Source organism: Peromyscus californicus, unplaced genomic scaffold, assembly GCF_007827085.1.
Source record: "Peromyscus californicus insignis strain IS unplaced genomic scaffold, ASM782708v3 Scaffold_5__1_contigs__length_169319896, whole genome shotgun sequence".
Taxonomy (NCBI): Eukaryota; Metazoa; Chordata; class Mammalia; order Rodentia; family Cricetidae; genus Peromyscus; species Peromyscus californicus.
In genome coordinates, this window is record NW_026294573.1 from 23,846,457 (window position 1) to 23,870,432 (window position 23,976).

The 23,976-nt window shown below is 45.7% G+C and overlaps 1 protein-coding gene and 2 non-coding genes across 27 annotated transcripts in view; all 3 read right to left on the minus strand.

Annotated features, from left to right (window-relative positions):
* Window positions 1-209: 209 nt before the first annotated feature.
* Pum1 (pumilio RNA binding family member 1) overlaps window positions 210-23,976 on the minus strand; it is a 127,599-nt gene continuing 103,832 nt past the window's right edge. For 19 of the 25 annotated variants that reach the window (XM_052715361.1, XM_052715384.1, XM_052715383.1 and 16 more), the window contains 8 exons: window positions 21,744-22,011; window positions 20,220-20,349; window positions 18,283-18,417; window positions 15,502-15,639; window positions 11,339-11,464; window positions 10,516-10,637; window positions 7,194-7,386; window positions 210-2,030 (listed from right to left, as the gene is read on the minus strand). In XM_052715361.1, coding sequence (XP_052571321.1) covers window positions 1,899-2,030; window positions 7,194-7,386; window positions 10,516-10,637; window positions 11,339-11,464; window positions 15,502-15,639; window positions 18,283-18,417; window positions 20,220-20,349; window positions 21,744-22,011 — 1,244 coding nt within the window. In that variant the 3' untranslated portion in view covers window positions 210-1,898. The remainder of the gene's footprint in view (window positions 2,031-7,193; window positions 7,387-10,515; window positions 10,638-11,338; window positions 11,465-15,501; window positions 15,640-18,282; window positions 18,418-20,219; window positions 20,350-21,743; window positions 22,012-23,976) is intronic. The other 6 variants (XM_052715385.1, XM_052715373.1, XM_052715367.1 and 3 more) reach the window with 1 other exon arrangement.
* Window positions 6,024-6,106, minus strand: LOC128098058 (small nucleolar RNA SNORD103/SNORD85). The gene has a single exon (XR_008214090.1). It is a non-coding gene; the product is annotated as a small nucleolar RNA SNORD103/SNORD85 (small nucleolar RNA).
* Window positions 17,489-17,571, minus strand: LOC128098059 (small nucleolar RNA SNORD103/SNORD85). Its single transcript, XR_008214091.1, has one exon. It is a non-coding gene; the product is annotated as a small nucleolar RNA SNORD103/SNORD85 (small nucleolar RNA).

The window sequence follows — 23,976 nt, forward strand, 5'->3', positions numbered from 1 at the left end:
GTGAACTCACTCACACATGTGCATGTCTCTTTAACATTGGGAAATCAGGCACAAGGCAGACTGAACTCAACCCCTCAAGTCCAGTCAGGCTCAGGAGCCATCAGCTCAATACTCACCCTTCCTGTCCACCCCAGGGGCTACAGAGAGGCCAGGCTGGAGCAGGGCTCACCTGAGCAGATGTGGGGAGTGAGAACAGTACAAACAGCAAATTCAGATTCCAAAGTTCTGTATTTTTTCAAAATAAAGATCACACATTGTTTAGAGACAATCTACACAAGAGTTACAAAAAATAGTTGCCCAGGCATAAGCATACACAGGTCTGTTAATTATACACATATGGTTACAAGTGTGCTTGCAAAAAGTTCATTGGAAATATACACAAGGCTCTGGAAATGTACACCGTGTAGTGTTACAGTCTATATTCAAACGAGGGTTGACAGTTATGTTACATTCACTTACAAGTAGACAAAATGCAAAATACAGCTCATCTGTACAAAACGGAGGGCGAGTCACTTTACAAGGGGAGGCGCTGAGCAGGGGAAGGGGCAGGCGGAACTTCTGCACGTCCTTTTCGACTGTCACAAAATAAGCGAAACATTACTTTTTCAGGATTAAAAAAAAGAACACTAGTGTGAACTGAATCGTCTGAAGTAACATTTAGAAAGGCTCTCACTACCATCTTGACTAGCTGACAAATAAACCAAGCTATTTTTTCTTTTTAAACATTAACTAGGCTGTATAAAGAACATTTATTCTTTCAAAAGAAAAAAAAATTTACTTCTGGTTGAAATTACAATTTACAATATACAACACTATCTGCTACGACCATAAAAGGTGGATACACACCGAGTGCACGGGGCTGGCTGATTCTCTTTTCTTACCAAAAAACGTGTTCATGTTGATTCAAACTTCTCCACATTTACATTACAGGTATACAAATGTACAATTGTACAATCAAAAGTATGTCCGACTACTAGGGTACATTATAGATACAGATTAGACATCAAAACAGGAAAATACTACAAATCCGTATATATGCAAAGTCTACACAAGTATACACTATGTATCTATAGAAGCAAGACCAGGAGCAGAGCTGGGTTCTCTCTCATGCTAGCTAATCAGATCCTGCTTCTCAGTGTTCACAGAAAGCAACCCCACAGGCAGCACACAGCCCTGCCCACTGGCCTTGGGTCCCACTGGCCTTGGGTCCCACTGGCCTTGGGCCTCTGAGGCTCCTGCTCCGCCTGAATCTGCGGCCTCCACTTTCCTCAGCGTGAGGTCATCTCCAAAAAAGTGTCATGAACTCCGTGTCACAGGCTGATGCTTTAGCGACTCTGAAACGTTCCCATTTCATATATGTATATATGTATATATATATATATATATTTTATAAACAGTGTTAAATGCCAGTTTAGGGTCATTTAACTAAAATTCAAATTTCTCAGTTTTGTTTTTTAATAAAATGAGGAGGTGGGGAAGAGCTATTTGCAAAACTTGCCACGAGGCAAATGAGTTAAAAACCTTTTTTTGTCTTTTTTTTTAAGCTTTTTTTTTTTTTGTTAAACCAACCACCCTGAAAGTGTCCACATGTGGAATATAGATACAACATAGAACAAAACATGTGGCCTCCCATGTACACTGATTACCTATGTACAAGTTTCTATACACCAGTAAACAGCAGGGCAATTAGTCAATTAAAAAAAATAATTAGTACATGTTATATGTAATAAAATGAAATTTACAAAGGCCTTTCCACGAGTGGATCTGATTCCTTTTTGGAGGAGGGAGTAATCCCAGAGCAACCATTGCCCACTTCTGAACCTATGCTGGGCATTTCTGGTTGCTGGTTGGATCTGCCAGGGTCAGTGAGGTCAGCAGGACAGGGATGGGTGCACTGCTCAGATGATGCCATTAGGGGGGCCACAGATGGGTCCCAAGTCCACGCCATTCTTCATGTAGTACTTCTCCAGCTTGGCCAGGATGTGCTTGCCATAGGTATACTTTCGAAGAGTTGCGATGTGTGGCCGGATCTGGAGGACGACAGTGTGTGTGTGTTACACTGGCCAGAGAGGCCTGAGACATCTATCTATCTCCTGCACCTTCCCAGATACAGACTGTATGGTGCACATGTTTCACCCCACAAAGGTATCTTTGTCCTCTTATTGCTAGCAAGCCATGAGATAAAGACAGTATTGACACAGGACAGGGAACCCACCCAGGGTAGAACAGCACATGCCAGCCAGCTGCACAGCATCTGCCCACAGGCATACAGAAAACCAGGCTGTCCTGGCAGTTGGTGTATCCTTTGGGGAACTATCCACTTGAACTCACCACCTGATCCCTGCCTCTCCAGGGCACAGGAAGGCTTCCGGTTAACAGTGACCGACTGTGCTGGCTAGTTTTTATGTCAACTTTACAAAAGTTACAGAGTCATTTTGGGAGAGGGAACCTCACCTGAGAAAATACCCCCACTGAGTGGCCTACGGGCAAATCTGTGATACATTTATTTTCTTGTTTGATGGTTGATGTGGGAGGGCCTAGCTCGCTGTGCACTGATGGGCCTTCGTGCAGCCAACAAGCAGTACTCTTCCGAGGCTTCTGAATCAGCCCCCACATCCAGGTTCCTTCCCTGACTTCCCTGAATGATGGACCAACTATAAAGTAACACAAATCCTTTCTCTTCATGTTGCTTTGGTTATAGTGTTTTACTACAGCAATAGGAACCCGAAGTTAAGACAGAAATTGGTACCAAATCAGGGTTACTGCTATGACAGACGTGACCATGTTTTAAGGAGGATTGTGGTACCACCCAAAGTTTGGGCTAGGAAAGTCATTGTGTGCTTAGAGCTCAGTGGGCTTCTGTGGGAGCGTGGAAGAGAATGTTGTAAGCAGTACAGGTGATAAAGGCCTGGCTTGTGAAGCTTCAGAGAAAAGCAAAGACTTTATCAGGACCATTCAAGTGTTATTTTTAACTAGCAATTAAAGTGAGACCTTTGCTTTGCTGGTACATTGCTACTGGCTAGCTGGGGCATGATTAAGGCAACCAGCACCAGTGAAGCCAAATCTTCCAAGAGTATTTCCTCAGGGTCAGCACACAGAAGCTGCAGCCAGCCTTGGTAATGTGTAAGGCTCTTCCAGGTGGTACTGGTTTTGAAGGAAGGGGTCAAAAAGAAAGGTGAAGCTTGTCACTGTGAGAGGATAGGAGGGCCAGTGGTGAAGGTACAGCCTGAGTGGTGGTATAAGGCCTAAAACTGAAGGAGTCATGAGACAAGTTGAGGCTTGGCACCAATGTGGCAAGAGTCGGAATCCCTGAAGAGTACCCAGGAGAGGTTACTGGTGAGAAGGTAGAGCCCAATGCAGAGACCCCAGCATTTTGGAGATGGCAGTGCCATGGGATGAGTGCCCAGGACAAAAGCAGTTATGGAGTTGAGCCAGCCTGAGCCTAGGAGACCAACTATAGGGCTGTGGATGGCTGTCCAAGCCCTCTGGAGGAACCCTAGTCTGACGCTGAGCTTTACACTGCTGGCCTGTGGTTTTGCTTTCATTAGAGTGACAATGCCCTGGTTCTTCCCTCTTGGAATAAGGAAGTATTTAACTTATTCTGATTTCATAATAAGAGACTCTGAATATTTTAAAGAAATATAACTTTTAACGTATTTGTACAGACTGCAAGGCTTTTAAAAATCGAGATTTTTATATTGTGAGGTTAGTATTAATGTGAGATCCTGGGGATGAACAAGAAAGGAAAGGTTATGCTTTACAAGTAATGTGATTGTGTGTCAAGGTGACAGGGGGTCGATTGTGCTGGCTAGTTTTCATGTCATCTGATAAAGCTAGAGTTATTTTAGAAGAGGGAACCTCGACTGAGAAAATGCCCCCACCTGATTGGCCTGTGAGCAAAACTGTGGTGTATTTTGTTGATTGATGACTGATGAGGGGGGACCCAGCCCACTGTGGTTGGGACCAGCCCTGGGCAGGTGGTCCTGGATGCTATAAGCCATCAGGCTGAGCAAGCCAAGCCAGCAAGCAGCGCTCCTCCATTGCCTCTTTATCAGTTCCTGCCTCCAGGTTCCTGCCCTGAATTCCTTCAATAATAGAGTAGACCAAGAGTTCTTAAAGATGAAGTAAACCCTTTCTTTCCCGAGTTACTTTTGGTCATTGTGTTTTATCGCAGCAATAGAAACCCTAAGATACCAATAAATGAGAGAGAAAGACAGACAGAAACAAAGGAAGACAGACGGACACTGTACCAGTGCAGCTGGGGAAAATGAAAGCTACAGGATGGCTCTGCAGTTCCAAGACAAGCTAGGGTAAGGGACAGCACAGCCTTAACCCAGAGTCACTCTTCCAACTACCTGTGACACATCTCTGGCACCAGTCACCCCCCACACCCTTACTCCTCCGACCTGAGCTCTGGTCACTCCTGTGAGCACTCTCTTGTGCCCCCTGCTCTGGACCTGTTCCTGCAGGGGAACCTCACTTAGAGCTCAGGGGCCATGCTAAATACTTAGCAGTGCTGACTTCCTTCTGCTCAGCTATTAATCTTTCCACCCAGGGAAACGCACACTGCACACAAGCCTCAAGGAGCACCAAGCCAGGGGAGACAGGCAGTAGCCCACCTTGAAGCCTTACAGGGTCAGCAGTCTGTCTGCTCAAGTGTAAGCTCAGAGCAAGGAAGGGCCAAGGGCTCCAGAAACTGCCATGAACCCACACAGAACACAGGCCAGGAAACAGCATACCTCTGCCCTGGCACCTTCAGTGACAACGGCTGGTAACAAACTACATCCCTTCCCAAGCTTGTCTATCCAAAGGATAAAACAAGAGTGCTGCACCCCCAGATGTGGTAATGACAATGTCCTCAACAAAGCTTCTCTCACTAGGCCCCCAGCTTCGAGCACCCTTGCTTTGGACACACCCCCCCACACAAAATTTGGCTTTCACAGTTCTTCACCTGTACACTTCCCTTCTCTCTCCCCTCCACTCTCCACAGCTTTGCTGTACTCCATTTTTAACTTGGACTAGTAAGATGTGCAATGTTATTTTCTGCTCTTCTGCCACATAACCTAGCAGTGAGCAAGCAGTTCCCGGCCCTCCTTCTCCTCTAGATTCTAGCTTCCACTGAGCACTGCTCTTCAGTCTGAAAACTGCTACCATCTATTGGCTCAGCTGTTTTCACGGCTTCCCCTGCTCCAAGCAACGGTGGCGGCCCAACAGTCCTGGGCCCGCCCAAATGTCTGCCCCTGCCCGTGGGTAAGTCACTCGCCACCAAGCCTGACAACTTGAGTTCCATCCTTTGAACCCACAGGGCAGAAGGAAAAACGGACTACAGCAAGTCAGCTGTCCTTTGGCCTTCACATGCCTGCTGAAGCCCACACAGAGCAAAAACAAAGTGAAGATATTAGCCGGGCGGTGGTGGCGCACGCCTTTAATCCCAGCACTCGGGAGGCAGAGCCAGGCGGATCTCTGTGAGTTCGAGGCCAGCCTGGGCTACCAAGTGAGTCCCAGGAAAGGCGCAAAGCTACACAGAGAAACCCTGTCTCGAAAAACCAAAAAAAAAAAAAAAAAAAAAAAAAACAAAGTGAAGATATTAAACAGAGTCTCCTCTCAGGTCCCCAAGTCTTCATTACTGTGCCCTCTTCCTGGAAAGTTGGATCAAATGTCCTTCCTTCCAGGGCCTTCCTTCTACCCATACACTCTGTAAGCAGCACTCCACCGCACTCCACTCTCGTCCTTCCTAGATCTGCTTTCCCTGGCTTTCCTGTGCCTATGTGCACACTCTCTCAGTGAGCACCAGAACAACTCTGTTCAGAGGAGCTGGCTTGAGCCACAGGCTTAGTATTCACTTAATCAACAACTGTCCTTCCAGCTCCTACACACACCAGCCCTGCCTCATAGCAGCACCTTCACACACAGCCAACCAGCTGTGAGACTCAAGTGCCCCGAGCTCCACAGTCTTCAACTGCCACCATGTGCACCACTGGCTGATGGTGGAATGGGTTTGAATCAGAGCTGGTGGGATTCTGCCTGGCTCAGAACGAGTCCATAACAAAGATTCTCATTATCGAACTTTGTCCTCAGTGAGGGCAAGTGGGTCATCACTGCCAGACAACAGCAACCCCTCCACTGACAAGGCTGAGGGAGCTCAGAGCACAAAGGCTGAGGGGTGCGGGCCAGAGGCCTTGGCACCACCTGGCGCAAACAGCTGTGCTGTGCCTTCCCTACCTGTGAGCCTCTTGGGTGGCTCTCCTATCAACCCTCACTCACAGCAGCTAGTTCTTCGGGCCTCTGTTCCCTTTCTCCTGTCTCACTCTCCCCAGCCTTGATTCTGCATGGGTGGAGTGAGGGCCTCCTCCATGGGCAGCACTGTTTTCCACTGCTCCTGTCTACCACACTGTGGGCCAGCGGCAGGGACCAGGCCTTTGCAGGAAAGTATGGTGGAATCAGTGAACAAGAGGAACAAGAAAAGGAGACACAGGAAGCAGGCTACCCTGGACTGATGAGCTGATCTCAGAGACCAGGGAGGGAATTACCTCACAAAAACATGTTCTCACACACAGCCAAGTGTGGTAGCATATGCCTGCTATTCCTGCACTTAGGAGGCTAAGGCGGGAGAATCATGGTTTTAAGGCCAGCCCAGGCTACACAATGAAGCTCTGTCAACAAACCAACCCCTCAAACAAATAAACAAGCAAGGGCTGGGGATGTGGCTTGGTAGCTGAATGCTAGCTTAGCATGCACCAGGCTTGGGCTCAACCCCAAACACATTATGTAAAAACAGGAAATATGCTTCTAAGGACCAACAGGATGGCTCGGTGGGTAAAAGGCTCTTGCTATGAAAGCTGACCACATCAGCATGATCTAGACATGCGCAAACAGCTGTGCTGTGCCTTCCCTACCTGTGAGTGTTAAAAACACTGCAGGCATGCAGTACACAGGGTTACATGAAGAAAAAATATCCATACCATAAAAGAAAAAAAGTGAAAATAAAAAAGTTTAAAACAAAAACCCAGAAGCAGGACTCCCACACTCTGCGGTGAGGAGAGGAGTGGCAAATAAGGAGAGACCATAGTGACCCCACACAGCAAGAGGAGGGTCAAGAACAAGCCTGGTACAGCAACACCAAAAAGCCCAATGTCTGCCGTCCGTTCCATCTGGTCCTTCGCCCACTCTGGGCTGGTACCCAATCTGCTTACCTTGTGCATGACGATCTTCCGCTGGCCTGGCTCTGCCACATCGATCATCTTCTGGACCACATAGTTGGCGTACTGATCCTTCATCATGGTGTATAAGGCACTGTGGGGACCGTCATTCATGGTGCATACCTCATCAATGAGCACAGCACGTTCTGTACGTGAGGCATGAGTGACACACTTCTCCACAACATTGCTGTCATGAGAAAAATTAGGAAGAACAATCAGAAAAGGTTAGACTGTGCATGTCAGAATAGGAAAGGAGGGGAGAGATGGTACATATGGGGAACTCATTTGCCTAGGGGCTGGCTCTGTAACATTCTTATTTTGGTCTCAAACACTGGGGTGTCCAACAGTGAGTCACCCGAGCCCCAGTGTTACAGGAGAGGGGCCCTGACCTGTTGACAGATGACAATAATGAGCTCGAGAACTGAACAGATGGACACACAAGGTTCACAGCAGAGTTTTCTAATAGCTCAGCCAGCTTACAATCTCTATTCCAACCCATAGCAAGACTCAGGATGCTTTCCTGCACCTGTAAACTCAGGCTCGACAGCAGACTCTTTGTCATGGTGACCGTGACACAGATGGTGGCGGCGGCGGCAGCAGTTCTGGGCTCGGTGAAGGAACTTCAAGCTGGACCACAGCACAGAAGGCCCTCCCTTCCTTCTGTCAGCACTTGTGAACACTTCAAACACCTCTTCTTGGAAAGGAGTAAAAGGCATAGTTTTCTAACATTAAATGCCTTGCTGCCAGACTGATGGCTAGCTAGTCACCACAGTGATTCCTCACACTATCTGCCTTTATTAGATGACACGTATCCTCACCTCAGTTCCCTGGGCCCAAAGCTGTGTAAGTCAACAACAGAGTGTGCTAGCTGGGCAGTGGTGGTGCACACCTTTAATCCCAGCACTCAGGAGGCAGAGGCAAGTGGATCTCTGTGAGTTCTAGGACAGCCTGGTTTACACAAAGAAACCCTATCCCGAAAACAAAAACAAACAATGTTTTGTGCGCACTGCTGGCACTGAGCCCAAGACCAGCAGCAGCCAGTACACGGGAGTTGATGAAAGCTGAGGTGCTGAATGACATTTTGTTTGTGTTGTGATGATTAAAGCATGCCACCAGGGCAGAGCTAGCCACTAGTTATAGAGGCCAGGCAGTGGCGGCACACACTTTTGATCCCAGCACTTGGGAAGACCATGCCTTTGATTCCAGCACATGTGTTGCAGATTATTTTAAGGTGTGTTACTTTTGTTTATGTTGCATTTGTTTAACTCTGTGAAGCTGTGTTACTTTGCCTGTCTAAAACACCTGATGGTTTAATAAAGTGCTGAACGGCCAATAGTGATGTAGGAGAGAGAAATAGGCAGGGCTGGTAGGCAGAGAGGATAAATAGAAGGAGAAGCAAGAGAAGGAGAGGAGGATGCTAAGGGCCAGCCAGCCACAGAGTAAAAGCAAGATTACAGAAGAAAAGGAAAAAGCCCAGAGGCAAAAGGTAGGTGGGTAATTAAAGTTAAGAAAAGCTGGCAAGAAACAAGCCAAGACAAGACTGGACATTTATAATTAAGAATAAGCCTCCATGTGTGATTTATTTGGGACCTAGCTGGTGGGCCCCCCAAATGCATAAAGAGCAAAAACAACCAATAACACACATGGGAGGCTCACGCCTTTAATTCCAGCACTAGGGAGGTGGAGACAGGATCTCGGCCCCATTCTGTCTAAGATTCATAAAGACAGGATCCCCTGCTGCCCCTTTTCGGTCTGAGATTTCCTGGAGGTAAAAACTTGACAGTGGCTGGCTGCTCTGCTTCTCTGATTTTTCAACTTTCACCCTAATATCTGACTCTAGGCTTTTATTGCTAAGACTAATTAAGATCGCACTTCAGTGAGGCTTTGCCAATGGCTCGGAGAAGAGCTCTACGTGCCAACCCTCAAGGAGAAAAGGCGAAAAAGAGGCCACACTTACCTAGAGCAGACCGTACTCAATAAGCACAACTCCAATGGGGACCCCCACGCAGGCACACTGCCTGTTGGCTTCTCTAGACTAAGTTACACATAAGTGCTTTGATTTTAGGCTGCAGTATTGGCAGAGCTCATGAATTAATGTACCAGCTAGATGGCATGGTGGCTAAAGGTGCTTGCCGGATGACCTGATCTGGAACTCACAGGATCGGAAAGAATCTAATCTACCCTACCAAGTTGTCATCCAAGCTCCACACGAGCACCAGGAATATACATGCTCAAGCACACACATACATACAGAATTCTAAAAAATAAAAAAGATTTCACTAATAAAGTATTAATGAACATCAATGTAAACACTGACAAACACGAGTCATGCTACCTGTCAAGCAAATCACACAAAAATGCCAGGGAAGGAAATCCTGGAGAACTAATCAGTACTGTGTTCTATGAGCATGGAGAAAGAATGACTCTGGCTCAGAAGACTGCCCTGCTAAGGCATGGAGGCCACGATTTCCCAAGCCTGGCTCTGTGAAGCTGAGAAGCTGAGGCCTGCAAGGCTCTGGCAAACTGCCCCTTTCAGGCCAGAGAGGGAGTGAGTGGAGATCATCTCATAATGCTCCCCAAGGAAATATCGGGGTCAAAGCACATTGTTTGTGAATGTCCCCAGATTTCAGTGGCAACTCCAAAGGAGTGGAAAGAGCCTTCAAGGAACGTCTTTGAAGCCACACTTGGGATACTACTTGACGTTTAAAGCAGGCAATACCAAAAAAAGGAACTATTAAAGAGAAAGGGCAAGAGAGATGGCTTCCTGTGTAACTGTACTTGAGGCTAAGACTGACAAACTGAGTTTTGATATCCAGAACCTGTGAGATGGAAAAGAGAACCAACTCCTACAAGCTGTCTCTAACTTCCATGTGTGCACACAGACACGCACACAAATGAAGAAGCAATGTAGAAATGTATGGAAAAGTGTTGTGGAATAATCTTTCTGTTCACTGTGAAGATGTGTCAACTCTGACTGGTTTAATAAAAGGCTAAATGGCCAATAGCTAGGCAGGATTTCCAGGCACAGAGGATGCTGGGAAGAAGGGCGGAGACGCCAGAATGCACAACAAGCAGCACGGCATTACAAGGTAAAGGTAACTGAGCCACATGAAAGAACATAGATTAAAAGAAATGGGTTAATTTAAGTTATTAGAGGTAGTAAGAAACAAGCCTAAGCTATCAGCCAAGCTTTCATAATTAATAATGTCTCTGTGTTGTGATTTGGGAGCTGGCTGGTAGGACAGAGAAAGGTCTGACAAGAAAAAGGATTCTACAGCTGAAGTACAACCCAATCCTTGCTTCCCAGGGCACACACCTTGCAAATTTGTGCTGACTCAACACAAGTACATTGCCTCGGATCTCTGCTACAATTTTGCTTTTATCCTCAGGACGACCATGCTCCAGTACATGTTGGATCACATAATTTCCATATTGATCCTATTTAAGAAGCAACAAAACAAAGAAAATACACATAAAAAACAGTTCTGTGGATTGCTAAGTCCTCCATATAATCAATATCTATCACTCTTGTAGCACCATGATGGCTTATCTAAATGTGAAGAAACATACAATAATTTTTTAAATGGAGAGGTAGTAACAATTCTTCCTTCTCATTACAAAACAAGAACACACTGTTACTAGATTGCAGACTATTTTTTTTAATATACATATTTATACACCTACATCCTAGCTAAGTTCTTCACAGATTACTAACTACAAAAAAGGGGGCCTATAATTATTTCAGAATGGGGGAAGGGAGTGTTCGGAAAATAAATGTTTTCTATTAGCTTCTACTGCAAAAAGTCTGTTTGCACCTTTCTGTAGACTTGCATCCAACAAATGGATGGGTTCATTATTTTATCAGCAGTAAAAGCAAATCGCAACAGAAGAATCAACCAGTACACTTGGTGTGTGTGCCAACAGAGCAGAGACCCAGAGGAACACAGTGAGTGCAAACCCAACTCACAGGGCAGGGCTTCAAATCATTGCCTATATTCATGAAACACAAACTAGGCTGTGTTGAACATAAGCTCCAAAGATCTGAAGGGCACGTTAATACCTTCTGCTAGCAAAACCCACACTCTAGGCCTACAGGAACCCACAGGGGTCTGCAGTTCCTTTTCTGGCACCCATTGTACCTGCACAAGCTGCTCGGTGTGCTGGTGAAGCTCCTCGAGGATGGGCAGAGTCTGGTCAGGGAGACAGTGCTCCAGGATTCTCTGAATCACCCTGCAGCCGTACGGGTGAGTAGATAAAGCGAATACCTGGAGCAGAAAGATCCAAGACAGTCACTTCAGTACTGTCACTTCCTTACCCCACCCCTCGGCCTCACAGGTAAGTTTAACCCACTAGGTGTTAATAAACCATTTCCTGGGTTGTTTTAGGAATTCATACATGTGTATAAATTAGCTGAAACGAACTTTTCCAAGAAACCTAAAATGAAACAGAAAATGAGAGTCAAAGTACTAAAAAATCCACTTAGTCAAGAATCAAGAGTGTCACCAGGCAGTGGTGGCACACACCATTAATCCCAGCACCCAGGAGGCAGAGGTACATAGACCTCTGAGTTCAAGACCAGCCTGGTCTACAGAGCGAGTTCTGGAACAGCCAGGTGCTGTGGGATGGTCTGTATGTGAAGTGTGTTGCTGATTGGTCAATAAATAAATCACTGATTGGCCAGTGGCCAGGCAGGAAGTATAGGCGGGACAAGGAGGAGAATAAAGCTGGGAAGTGGAAGGCTGAGTCAGACAGACACTGCCAGTCACCAAGATGACAAACAGCATGTGAAGATGCCGGTAAGCCACGAGACACGTGGCAAGGTACAGATTTATAGAAATGGATTATTTAAGCTGTAAGAACAGTTAGCAAGAAGCCTGCCACGGCCATACAGTTTGTAACCAATATAAGTCTCTGTGTTTACTTGGTTGGGTCTGAGGCTGTGGGACTGGCAGGTGAGAGAGATCTGTCCTGACTGTGGGCCAGGCAGGAAAACTCTAGCTACAGCCAGGGCTACACAGAGAGAAGCCCCGTCTTGAAAAATCAAAAAAGGATCAAGAGTGTCAACCAATTCCCTTTCCAAAACATAGGATGAAAAACAGGAGGAAGAGAAACTGGGCATGGTGGCCAGTACCTTTAATCTCAGTACTCTAGAAGCAGAGACAGGGATCTGCTTCAGGGTTGCCAGAGGTACACAGTTGAAACCTTGCCTCAAAAACAAACAGCAAAACAAAAAGAAGGCTACAGATGGAGCTCACTGGTAAAGTGTTCACCTGAACCTTAAGGACAAAGGCTGAAAACATTCAGCATAGGGAGGCAGAACACAAAGAAGCCCGTAACACAAAGAGTAGAGAATAAATCTGAACACTTTCATATAAACACATGGGTATACACAAGGCTGGCTGGGGCACTGGTAGGTTTAGAGCAATAAAAAAGTGCATGGGCAGCCAGGTGGTAATGGATAAATGCCTTTAATCCCAGCACTTGGGAGGTAGAGGCAGGCAGATCTCTGTGAGTTCGAGGCCAGCCTGGTCTACAAAGTGAGTTCCAGGCCAGCCAGAGCTGTAAGATAGAGAAATGCTGTCCTGAAAAACCAGAAAGGGGGGGGGGGGGGGCGCGCTTATTTGTCCTGTTTTGATTTGAATTTTGTGGTATGGGAATTGAACCAGGGATTCTTTCCAATGCTAGGTAATTATCACACCACTGAGCTGCAGCCTCAGCCCACACACCCAATCTTGATTCCGGCCTTTCCTAGCTGTAAGGAAGTACTTCAGATCTCCAGTCAAAATACTATTGTGGGAGGACACAGTGAATGCCTTTAATCCCAGCACACAGAAGAGCAACAGACAGGGAGGATCACGAGGTTCAAGGCCAGCCTGGTCTACACAGTGAGAGCCTGCCTCAAAACACCAAGGAAAAAAAGAAATGAAGCATCCTAAGAGCAGTAAGGCATCTCACATTTGGTGAGTGCTTGCGTATGTACCTCAAGTGTCAATTAATGGACCAAGTGTTTGCCCTCTCATTCGCTGCATGGCCCTATGGCTGCACCTGCTATCTGAGGTCAGCTTTGCAAAGACATTGCCTGCTCATGGTCTAAAGCAACTTATTTCATTGCACCTTGTTTCTAAACCCACTTCTAAGCGTTCACGATCTGTCTAGAATGTCTATCCAGCATGCTGCTGGCAAAGCATGACACTTTTAAACCTAGACTTTGGTCCACAAACATCTGCACTGCTTGTTTGCTTAATTATTTTTTAATTTTATGTGCACTGGTGTTTTGCCTGTGTTTATCTGTGAAGGTGTTGGATTTCTGCCAGGGAAAATCCTTTTGTACACTGTGAAGATTTGTCCCTGTGATTAGTTTAATAAACAAGCTGACTGGCCAATAGCTGAACAGGATAAAGTTAGGTGGGAAAGCCACACTGAGAATGATGGGATGAAGACAGGCAGTCAGAAGTTGTCAGCCACACAGAGATCAAGTCAGACATACATAATGGGGTAGAGGTAAAGGCCATGAGCCTCAGGGCAGTGCGTGGATTAATAGAAGGGGTTACGTTGTATGAGCTAGTTAGTAATCAGCCTGAGCTATTGGCCAAACATTTATAATTAATATACGCCGCTTGAGTGATTATTTGAGAGTGGCTGTGGGACAGGAACACTCCACCTACAGATTTCCTGGAACTGGAGTTACAGACAATTGTGAGCTGCTACGTGGGTACTGGGAATTGAACCTGGGTCTTCTGGAAGAACAGTTAGTGCTCTTAATGCTGAGTCATCTCTCCATCCTTTGTAAAATTATTTTATTTTTAAGTTTTTACTTCAGTGTGGATGTTGCTGTTTAAAACATGCTGAGGTCTTTCACCAGACACAGTTGTTAGCCCAAAGTACTGGATCAAAGAAATACAAATTCTGAAATCTAAGAAGACACTGATTAATTTAAAAAGTGGCTGATCCCCATTCCTGAAGCACACTGCAGTACATGGTGGGAACTGTCTGTTTCTGAGCCTCATTTTGTACTTTCTTCCTAGCTAACAGAATAGACTCCCCCCACCCCACCCCCAATATCAACTGGTAATCTGTGCTCCTGTAAATTGTTAATTCACCTTTGGCTCATTTTTCCCCACCACATATTGTTTCTTTTGATTGTAGTTCTTTATCTAATCTAGCTGCCAATGCTTTGACAGTTTGAACAGAACAGCATTCAACTCCTGGACTGGAGACAGAGCTCAACAGTGGAGTGCTTGGCTAGCAGCTGCACCTCATGGGTTCCCCATGACTCCCTCAAAAAAGGCAGAATGATCATTTTCCCTTTTGTTTTAATTTTGTTGTATATTTGGACTAACTTAATGTCTTTTTAAAAGATTCTATTTTGTGTGTGTGCCCACCAAAGCCAGAAAGAGGAGTCTGATCCCCTGGAACTAGTAGTGAGTGGTAATGTGGGAGATGAGAATCGAATCCAGGTCCCCTGCAAAAGCAACAAGCGCTCTTAACAACTGAGTCACCTCTGTAGCTCTAGTAGTATAACACCTCAGTGAATGAATGTGCCTCCCCAATAACCTCTGGGTTCGGAGTCTTCTTAAGTATTTGGGAAGTGAACACATCCCCATCCTGAAAAAAAAAAACAACTAAACCATGTTTCCATTTAAGCTTAATGGCATTTTCTGAGAAATAACTGCCTCCCTTAAAAAGAGACCAGATTCATATGCTCAAAAAGGAGTTTTGTTTTACCACTCTGTCCCACTAACTTCTGCAAGGTGGGAAGCTATTATTTTTGGCAAAGAAACTAAGAATTATTGCCAATTTAGAGGCACTAAGCAAAGTGATGGCATAAGAAAGTGGCAACTTGCCAGGTCTTGATGATGCATGCCTTTAATCCCCAGCACTTGGGAGGCAAAGGCAGGCAGATCTCTGTGAGTTCTAGGCCAGCCTGTTCTACAGAGCTAGTTTCAGGACAACCAGGGCTACACAGAGGAACCCTGTCAGGAGGGTGGGTGTAAGTCATGTGTGATAGACAGATGATAGATAGTTAGATAATGATAGATAGGTAGATAGATAGATAGATAGATAGATAGATAGATAGATAGATAGATAGATAGATAGATATAATAACTAGCCACGGGAAAATAATCCTCCAAATATTAAATTCATCTTAGCAGGTCTGCTGCCAGCTACATACTCCCATGACAGACTCCCAGAGAGTGAAAGGAAGAGACCTGGTAACATGGCCAGGTTAACACCACGGAAAACTACTACTTGTAATTGCAGTCTGAGATGCTTGCTGATGCCATGAAACCAAGTCACTTACCTGCCCTTTGAATGCATCAATGATAAACTGCAAAGACTGGGGTTGTACACATTCAATGCACTTCTGAACCACATGGTTGCCATTCTGGTCTTTCACACACTTCAGGACATGGCCATCTAGCTCCCGCACCATCTCATTCTATTGGAGACAAAAGAAAAAGGCAACACCAGAATCAAAGCTAGCAAACACCCAGACAGTCCCCACTCCCTACCAAGCAGCAAAGCTCTGCACAGATCCACAACAATCGAAGAAAAAAGTCAATTATAGCCATGCATCAACACAGCAAGCGAGTGAAAGCAGGTGGGACCTAAAACTTGGAAAAGACTTGTTAAGGCTCTAAAAACAGTGACACCAGTCAGACGTAATGGAACACACCTGTAACTCCAGGTCTCCGGAAGTGAGGCAGGATTAGAGTTGCCACACAGCAACGCTTAGGTCAGCCTACATATGCTACCTAGTGAGACCTATTTTAACCATGACAGGGTTTAGTAGAATACCCTATAATCCAAGCACTAGGGAGGGGGGCAGGAGGATCTAGAGTCCAAGGCCAGTCTTATCTACAGAGTAATGTTAAGGCTGACCTGAGAATAAAAACCATCCTAGTTATCTTCCAACAGGAAAAAAAAAAAAAAAAAAAAAAAAACAACCTGTATGAAGTGCACAGGATCAAAAAGCTCATACAATTCATCACACCTGTACTCTGATAACGATGTAAGCTTCTATTACAAATATATAAAAATAACAGGGTTGTTCTAGAATTTACCCAGGTGAGAAAGAGCTCCATTAGGCAGCAATGGAACAGACAAATTTCAAAGCTTGTTCAAAAAGACCTGGCTGGGCAGGCATCTGCTCCCCATTTTTCCTACTGATTCATCTGGGCTTTAACTTCTCTGCTTTCCTCAATATTTCTGCTAGAAATGCTACAGCCACTTTAACTAGGCACCATTTGTGAACAGTCAGTGGATCTCTGTGGTACTGACTCCAGAGTAACTGAAATATCACCCAACAGAAGACATTCATGGTCACAAAAGAACATTTACTAACCAGAGAAGGGCCATTTACCTGGGAGACATACTCATAAAAATGATAAAACTCATCTAAAATAATAAATATGATTTTAAAATGAAGTATATAGTCCATAGCAGAAGACTAGTCCAAACTCAGAGCAAGGCACCACAGAGAAACTGGGTCACTGAAAGAACAAATGTAAGAGCTCTCTGCCTGGTGGCACAAGCCCACGACTCCAGCTGCTCAGGAGGCCACCGTAGGCAGGAGACTTTCCAGGTCAGTGGCAGGGCACTCACTCGACCTGTGAAAAGCCCCTGTTTCAACACCTAGAATTGCCACAAAAGTGGAAGAGGAAGAGTTGGGAAGAAGGATGGAGAGGGAAAGAAGAGCAACAGCTCCTAGAAAAAGACAGGACAAGGTAAAGAGCTGGCAAAAACAACTTGCTAGTAAGGTGGGGACTAGGAGAGAGATACAGAAAAGGCCAGTAGGGCTGCCTTCCTTAGGAAGGAGCCACCATGATCAAAGAGAAAGTAGTCTCCATGTGGGGGAAAAAACGAGGAAGTCACGTTAACTCCGAGGTCATTACAATTCCTAACACTTCAGTGAATGATAGAGGACAACAAAACAAGCCTCGGGTCTGCAGGTAATTACAAAGAGCGCCTTTCTCGGGGGATGGGGGCAGGGTCTCGTTATCCAGTCTTCTATGACTGACTTCAAACCTGGAAGAATGCTCCAGCATCTGTCTCCCAAAGGGTTGGGGTTCTACTGTGTACCTTCATACTCAGCTAGTCAGTGCTTTCTTATCAATGCTGCATATGTGCCACAGATCGGTCTCCAACCTCACCCACCTTCACAGCTTCTTCAAGTGCCCAGCTGTGAGACTCGGCCAAGTGCCCCGAGCTCCACAGTCTTCAACTGCCACCATGTGCACCACTGGCTGATGGTGGAATGGGTTTGAATCAGAGCTGGTGGGATTCTGCCTGGCTCAGAACGAGTCCATAACAAAGATTCTCATTATCGAACTTTGTCCTCAGTGAGGGCAAGTGGGTCATCACTGCCAGACAACAGCAACCCCTCCACTGACAAGGCTGAGGGAGCTCAGAGCACAAAGGCTGAGGGGTGCGGGCCAGAGGCCTTGGCACCACCTGGCGCAAACAGCTGTGCTGTGCCTTCCCTACCTGTGAGCCTCTTGGGTGGCTCTCCTATCAACCCTCACTCACAGCAGCTAGTTCTTCGGGCCTCTGTTCCCTTTCTCCTGTCTCACTCTCCCCAGCCTTGATTCTGCATGGGTGGAGTGAGGGCCTCCTCCATGGGCAGCACTGTTTTCCACTGCTCCTGTCTACCACACTGTGGGCCAGCGGCAGGGACCAGGCCTTAGTCATCTCCATGGCGCCCAACCTTGATACACAGCAGGCCTGAATATGTGATCAGTAAACAAGAGGGACAGTGATGGTAAATGGGCTGAGTCAAAATTCAGGCTTGTTGGAATATTTGCTGCCACCTGAAGAGAATGCTAAGCAGCATTTTACATGTTTACAACCTCTCTGTAAAACTGCAGCTACTTAGGCTACTCACTGGTCAAAAAGGTAAGGCTAGAAATGGTTTCACACAGAATACCCGATCCGCTAGAAACTTACACTTCCTGCCTGCTCTGCAGATGGGAAGTCATGAGCACCCCCATAAACTAGCAATGAACCTCCATACCGACATTCTTCACAGCTCACTGCACGCACCACAGAGAAACACCAAGAGAAAAGTGAAAGGGAAACTTACAATTACCTGCTGGTCTGAGGGAATAAATTCCAAAGCTTTCTGGATAACTCGGCAGCCGTACATCTGCAGTGCCAATGACAGGACGTGGCCTCGAATCCGTTCAGCCAAAGCCAGCTTCTGTTCATGGCTGCCAAACTAGACACAATGTGTGAGACACCATTACTCAAACAAAGGAGAGAGCCCAGGGAAACAAGAGTTTTCCTTAACCTGTGCTGTGACTTCTTGCTGCCCTACTGTCTAGGGTCAACCACACCTTTTAAGGAGCCATTGTTCCCTAAAGCCAACAGTTCTCAGCTTTTGACCTGAGAAACTTTCTTCTTAATGCTCAGCAATGTCTTGGCCACCTTGCAAAAAATATTTAATGCCCCAAGGAATTAAGGTATTAACATTAATTTCTGAATGTTATTCCATACCGTCTTCAAAAGGCTCGACATGCCTAGGAGCGAGTGATGACTTGTGCTGTACGGGGCAGCCCATGGATACAGGCAAGGTCATGGTTGGCAAGCCCTTTCATCCAAGTGACTCTGCCAAGTGCGAGCCAAGTGCACACAGCATTCTTGTGAGTTAGTGTCTTTCTAGGACTGTTGCTATTAACATGAAGCCTTTGAAAGGAGAAGCTAAGAAACACAAGAGGTTACACTATACACTGTTCTCCCGAGGGCCGTTTTTCATCCTTGACCTTTTGTTCTCATCTGAATAGAACCATCATGGGACTGTCCACGTCTACATGTTCCACCCACGGGCCTAGGGAGGTTCTTTGACTTGCATCAAAATCACAGGGCTACATTTCACATTTGCTCTGATATCTCAAGTTGCATATGCTACAGCACTTTTGCTATCAGTGACAAGATGGCAGTGCAGAGACAGTCCAGAGTCAGAGGCACAAGCCATTGGTTTCTTAGTGCAGCTGGATAACTGAGCACCTAAGGGCTCATGCGGAAAGTGGGCAGGTGAAGTCTGAGAAAGCCACTCTTAACCCTTCATATACAAATAAGAGACCATAAGAAATTTGTAGATTTGTTTGTAGGCAGATAAGCTCAGAGTTCCACTGTCCCCACACCTGATCCTTTCTTTCAACGTATTGAGTCATCCAACAGCTTGAAGCTGGTGACAATGGTAAGGAATGCCACTATTGGAATTATTAACAACATAAAAATAAAATGTAAAAATAAACCGAGTCTTTGAGATTTTCACTTATCAAAGGGAGTCGACACTATTCATCACTAATATACTTCCAAAGAGACTTGAGTCCATGACTCAAGTTAATGGGCAAAAGAAGGAGCCAAGGCCAAAGGAAGCCCCATACACACAACTCCAGGCCACAATGAAAACGCTGAGGCTGGTGTACAGAGCCAAGTCCTTCCGTCTTTTTCATTGTTTTCCACTCCCGCAATGTCTTATTGTAATTCTGCTAAAATTACCCACTGTGAGCATCTGAGCCACTGTGTTGGAGGCTGTAGAGCAAGTAGCACTCTTCCAGAGGACCTGAGTTTGATTCCCAGCACCCATCAAGCAGTTCACAACTGCCCGACTCCAGTTTCAGGGGATCTGATGTCTCAGGCCTCCTCAGACACCCTCCTTCCCCGTATATAAACATGATTTTTTAAAACAATCTTTTTTTAAAGGTCAAGCATGGTGGTGCGTGCCTTTAAGCCCAGCACTTGGAAGACAGACGCACAGGCAGGTGGATCTCTATGAGTTCAAGCTCAGTCTGGTCTACATACTGTGCTGGGTCTCACGTGGAGACAGTTGTTAAACCATACTTCCAGAGCACATCTGTGTGGGCATCTAACACTGATAAAGAACTGGAGAAACACTGACCCTATCGCTTCATTTTAAAGGCTGAAATGAGCAGCTGTGCGTCAAAAAGCCAACAAAAATCAAATAAATGCTCTGGAGATTCTCAAAGTCAAAGAGCAGAAAGAACAAAGACATACTTCAAAGAACTTCTGAATGACGTAATTTCCAAACACATCCACCATAAGTTGGTACGCAGCCTGGAGGATTTCATTGAAGACAAGCTGGCGCTCAGCTGCTGTGGCACGCTCTAGTTTCAGCTGAATGAATCTGAAGAACAGAGTGAAGGGGCAATCAAACCACACACAGAGATGATTTGCAAAGGTGTGCGTCACTTGACAGATCAGTTCTACAACATGCGGCCCATGTGCCCAATAAATGCAGTAGGTGTTATTTGTTTATTTAGATAGGGTCTCACTATGTAGCCTTGGCTGGTCTAGAACTTGCTATGTAGACCAGGCTGACCTTTAAAAAAAAAAAAATCAGAGAAATCCTCCTGCCTCTGCCTACCGAATGCTGGGATGAAAGAGGTGCATCATCATGCTGGGATGCTGGGCTGTTTAAATCACTCTCAAGCTCTCCAAGGGAAGATTTCTGAAAGGGGAATTCCTCTACCACAGTCCAACTTTCAAAAGTATATTTCTGTTCTAGTGTGCTGCACTACCGGATGGCATATGCACAAAAACACCAGCTCTGCTTCACTTTGATCTTTAGAAATCAGTCCCTCATTGGGAACGTAAGGCTCATGGTCCTCACTCTAGTCTATACCAACATCTATACAGAGAGGCATTCTTTAGCATCTGAAATAGTGCTATGCTACTCGCTTGACTCATTCAAGTGACTACATAAGCAAACGTTGCTGTCTCTGCACCTGGCCTCCACTCCTCAGGGGAAGTGGCTGGCAGAAGCTACAGAGCAGGGGGACCATTAGGAGTTTCCCTGAACATGGAGAGGAAGAAAACCATAACACATATGGGAAGGATGATGAGTGATATCCTCTCACCTTAAGGCAGGGTCCCTAAGCCCAGTGTGTCCCTCTAGGGAGCTCCTAGAATTCTCCCCTCTCCATCAGGGATGAGAGCAAGTGCTAGGCCTGTCCTGCTCCAAAGACCTGAGATCCACACTGCCATGTGACAGCGTCTCCTCCAGAACAGATCTTAAACAGTGCTGACCACTGCAGGACCTACACAGGGCTTCCTGGGAAGACTGTTTCTTCAAGTAGAGATGGGTGCAACTTTTGGTAGTGGTGTATATAAAACAAGGTCTTAGTGTTTTATATAGTGTAGAACAAGATAGCCTGAACTTGTAGAAATCCTTCTACCTCTGCCTCTTGGGTACTGGAATTACAGGTATGTACCACCATGCCCAATGGCAAACAACAATAGTTTAAGAGATTCTTGTGAACCAGAAACACAGACTACTCGCTCAATAAATGTAAAAAGTTTGCTCAAAGTCCATACAGTCCAGACCACTAAAAGCTCTTTTCAAATATTTGATCATCTAATGACCCCATGCCCATATCCCTCTGAAATAAAACACTAGAGGCATAGCAGAGACATATTGTGAATCACAAAAGGTACTATGCTTTTATGATGTGGCATGTACCTAAGGCATGGAATACAGAACAGATTGCAGTTATACTGGGGCCAAAGCCAGGTCCTTACCTAGACCCATGCTGGTCTTGGGAAAATTCCATTATATGCCCAGCAATCTCCCGTAGTTGTAAATTAGGGTATCGGTTATTTCGAAAATCTTCCAAAAGTCTGCTCCTGCCGGAGGGCATAACATCAGACATGCCGTATCGCAAACGAGAGGAAGAAAAGAGGGTGCTGCTGGGGCTGAAGAGGCTGGAGGCACTGCTTGCACTGCGGTACTTGGCTTCGGCACCAGGAGCGGCAGAGATGTATCTTCCACTGCCATTTGTGAGTCCCCCTGTTGGTTACACAACAGAAAAACCTGAGTCCATGCTTAGGGGAACCTCACTGAAAAGGAAAAAGCACCCCCTCCCAGCCCCCCTTCCACAAGCCTGCATCACCTCACTTCTTCCATGCCACTGTGTTACGATCAGACAATTCTACTACTACTGTGACTTTCATAAGGCCCACTCACCGATCTGGAAGGAAACATTTGCACAAAGACTAAGAAAGAAGTATTTATGTGGGGTTTTTGTTTGTTTGGTGGTGGTTTTGTTTTAACCACTAACAGCAGACTAATAGCAAAAGTGGTGCTATAGTGTTGGAGAAGCAGCTCCAAGAGGGAGCACTTGTCAGCATGTTTGAGGGTCTGAGTCAATCCCCAGCACTCCTAAAAAGAATGGAGCAATACATTGTATGTCCTTAATAAATAAAATAGGGCACAGCATCTGCAGTAAGGACTCAGAAAATACAAAGCACACTGAGGCTTCTGAGCTTGTCCATCCACTCAGAGCACTACAGGGACTCACTCCATTCCTAAATAACCTTCACTCCCAGCTGAAGCCCATCCTTTAAGAACGGCACAAATGGGTGGGAATATAGCTCAGTGGTAGAGCACTTGCTTTACAGTAGTATAAGGAGAGGGAATTCATATACCGGAAACTCCTGGAAAGCTTTCTCTGAAGGAATAATTTGGAAATCTCCCATCTAAAGCACATGGCTGGTTTTCAAAGTCCTTATCAATAGACAGCTGTTAACAACTTCCATGGGACAAAGTCTATACGGTGCATCAATAAACACCTTTCATGCCACATAGTACTGGCCTGATTGGTGAACAGGGTATAAACTGAGTCCCTAAACAGGTAAGACAGAGCTATGACCAAAAGGCTTGACAAAAAGTAAAGCACTGCTGGAGTGTGGGTGGGTGAGAGGGAGAGTCTATGCAAGCACAGGCACAGACAGCACTGGGCTCCACGTGACAACACACGTGCACACAACAAAGTAGCACAGTAAGTTAACAGGGAGCCTTGCTTTTCAATTGTTCTTAAGGTTCACATGGTTTTTGTTGTGGTTGTTTGGTTGGTTGGTTTTGAAGACAGGGTTTCTCTGTGTAACCCCAGCTGTCCTCCATTTCAGGGAACCACCTGCCTCTGCCTCCCAAGTGCTAGGATTAAAGGTGTATGCCACTGAACCCAGCTTGGTTCATATGTTTTAACTTTTATTGCATGACAAAGAATATGAAGGGTTTTTTTCCCTGGCATTCTGAAGGCTGCCATCGGGTCTTCTGCATGTTAGTCAAAAGCTCTACCACTGAGGTGCATCCCAGCACCAGGCTGTTTTCCTCCAAGCATTAGAAACAAACCAACCCAAAACAGCTAAGTATTGAGAAATACCACATCAACCACAAAAACCACGATGAACAGCAATCCATGAGCAAGCCACTGACTAGAACTGCTCACTGCCATCTCCACATGTTCTGAACAGTACTTGCTATGGCATTTAATGGTAGCTAAAGAAAGAGACCTAACTTGGATTTCTCCATAAACTCCAGGACCCAGCTTCAAAAGTCTAGATCTCAGTCAAAGCAATAAAAGCTAAAACAATACTACTAATAACAACAACTACTACTAAAGTTACACTGTGGAAAACAGTTCCTGAGTGTCCGTCTATACTTTGTTCTTCCATAGATGCTTCCCATGGTTCTCAACGGGACATTTACCTAACAGGAAACTAAAGCCTGAGAGAAAAAGCTGTCTTCCAAAAATGCAATGCAGCCGGGCGGGGCACGCCTTTAATCCCAGCACTCGGGAGGCAGAGCCAGGCGGATCTCTGTGAGTTCAAGGCCAGCCTGGACTACCAAGTGAGTTCCAGGAAAGGCGCAAAGCTACACAGAGAAACCCTGTCTCGAAAAACCAAAAAAAAAAAAAAAAAAAAAAAAAAAAAAAAAAAAAAAAAAACCAAAAATGCAATGCACAGAAGTTCT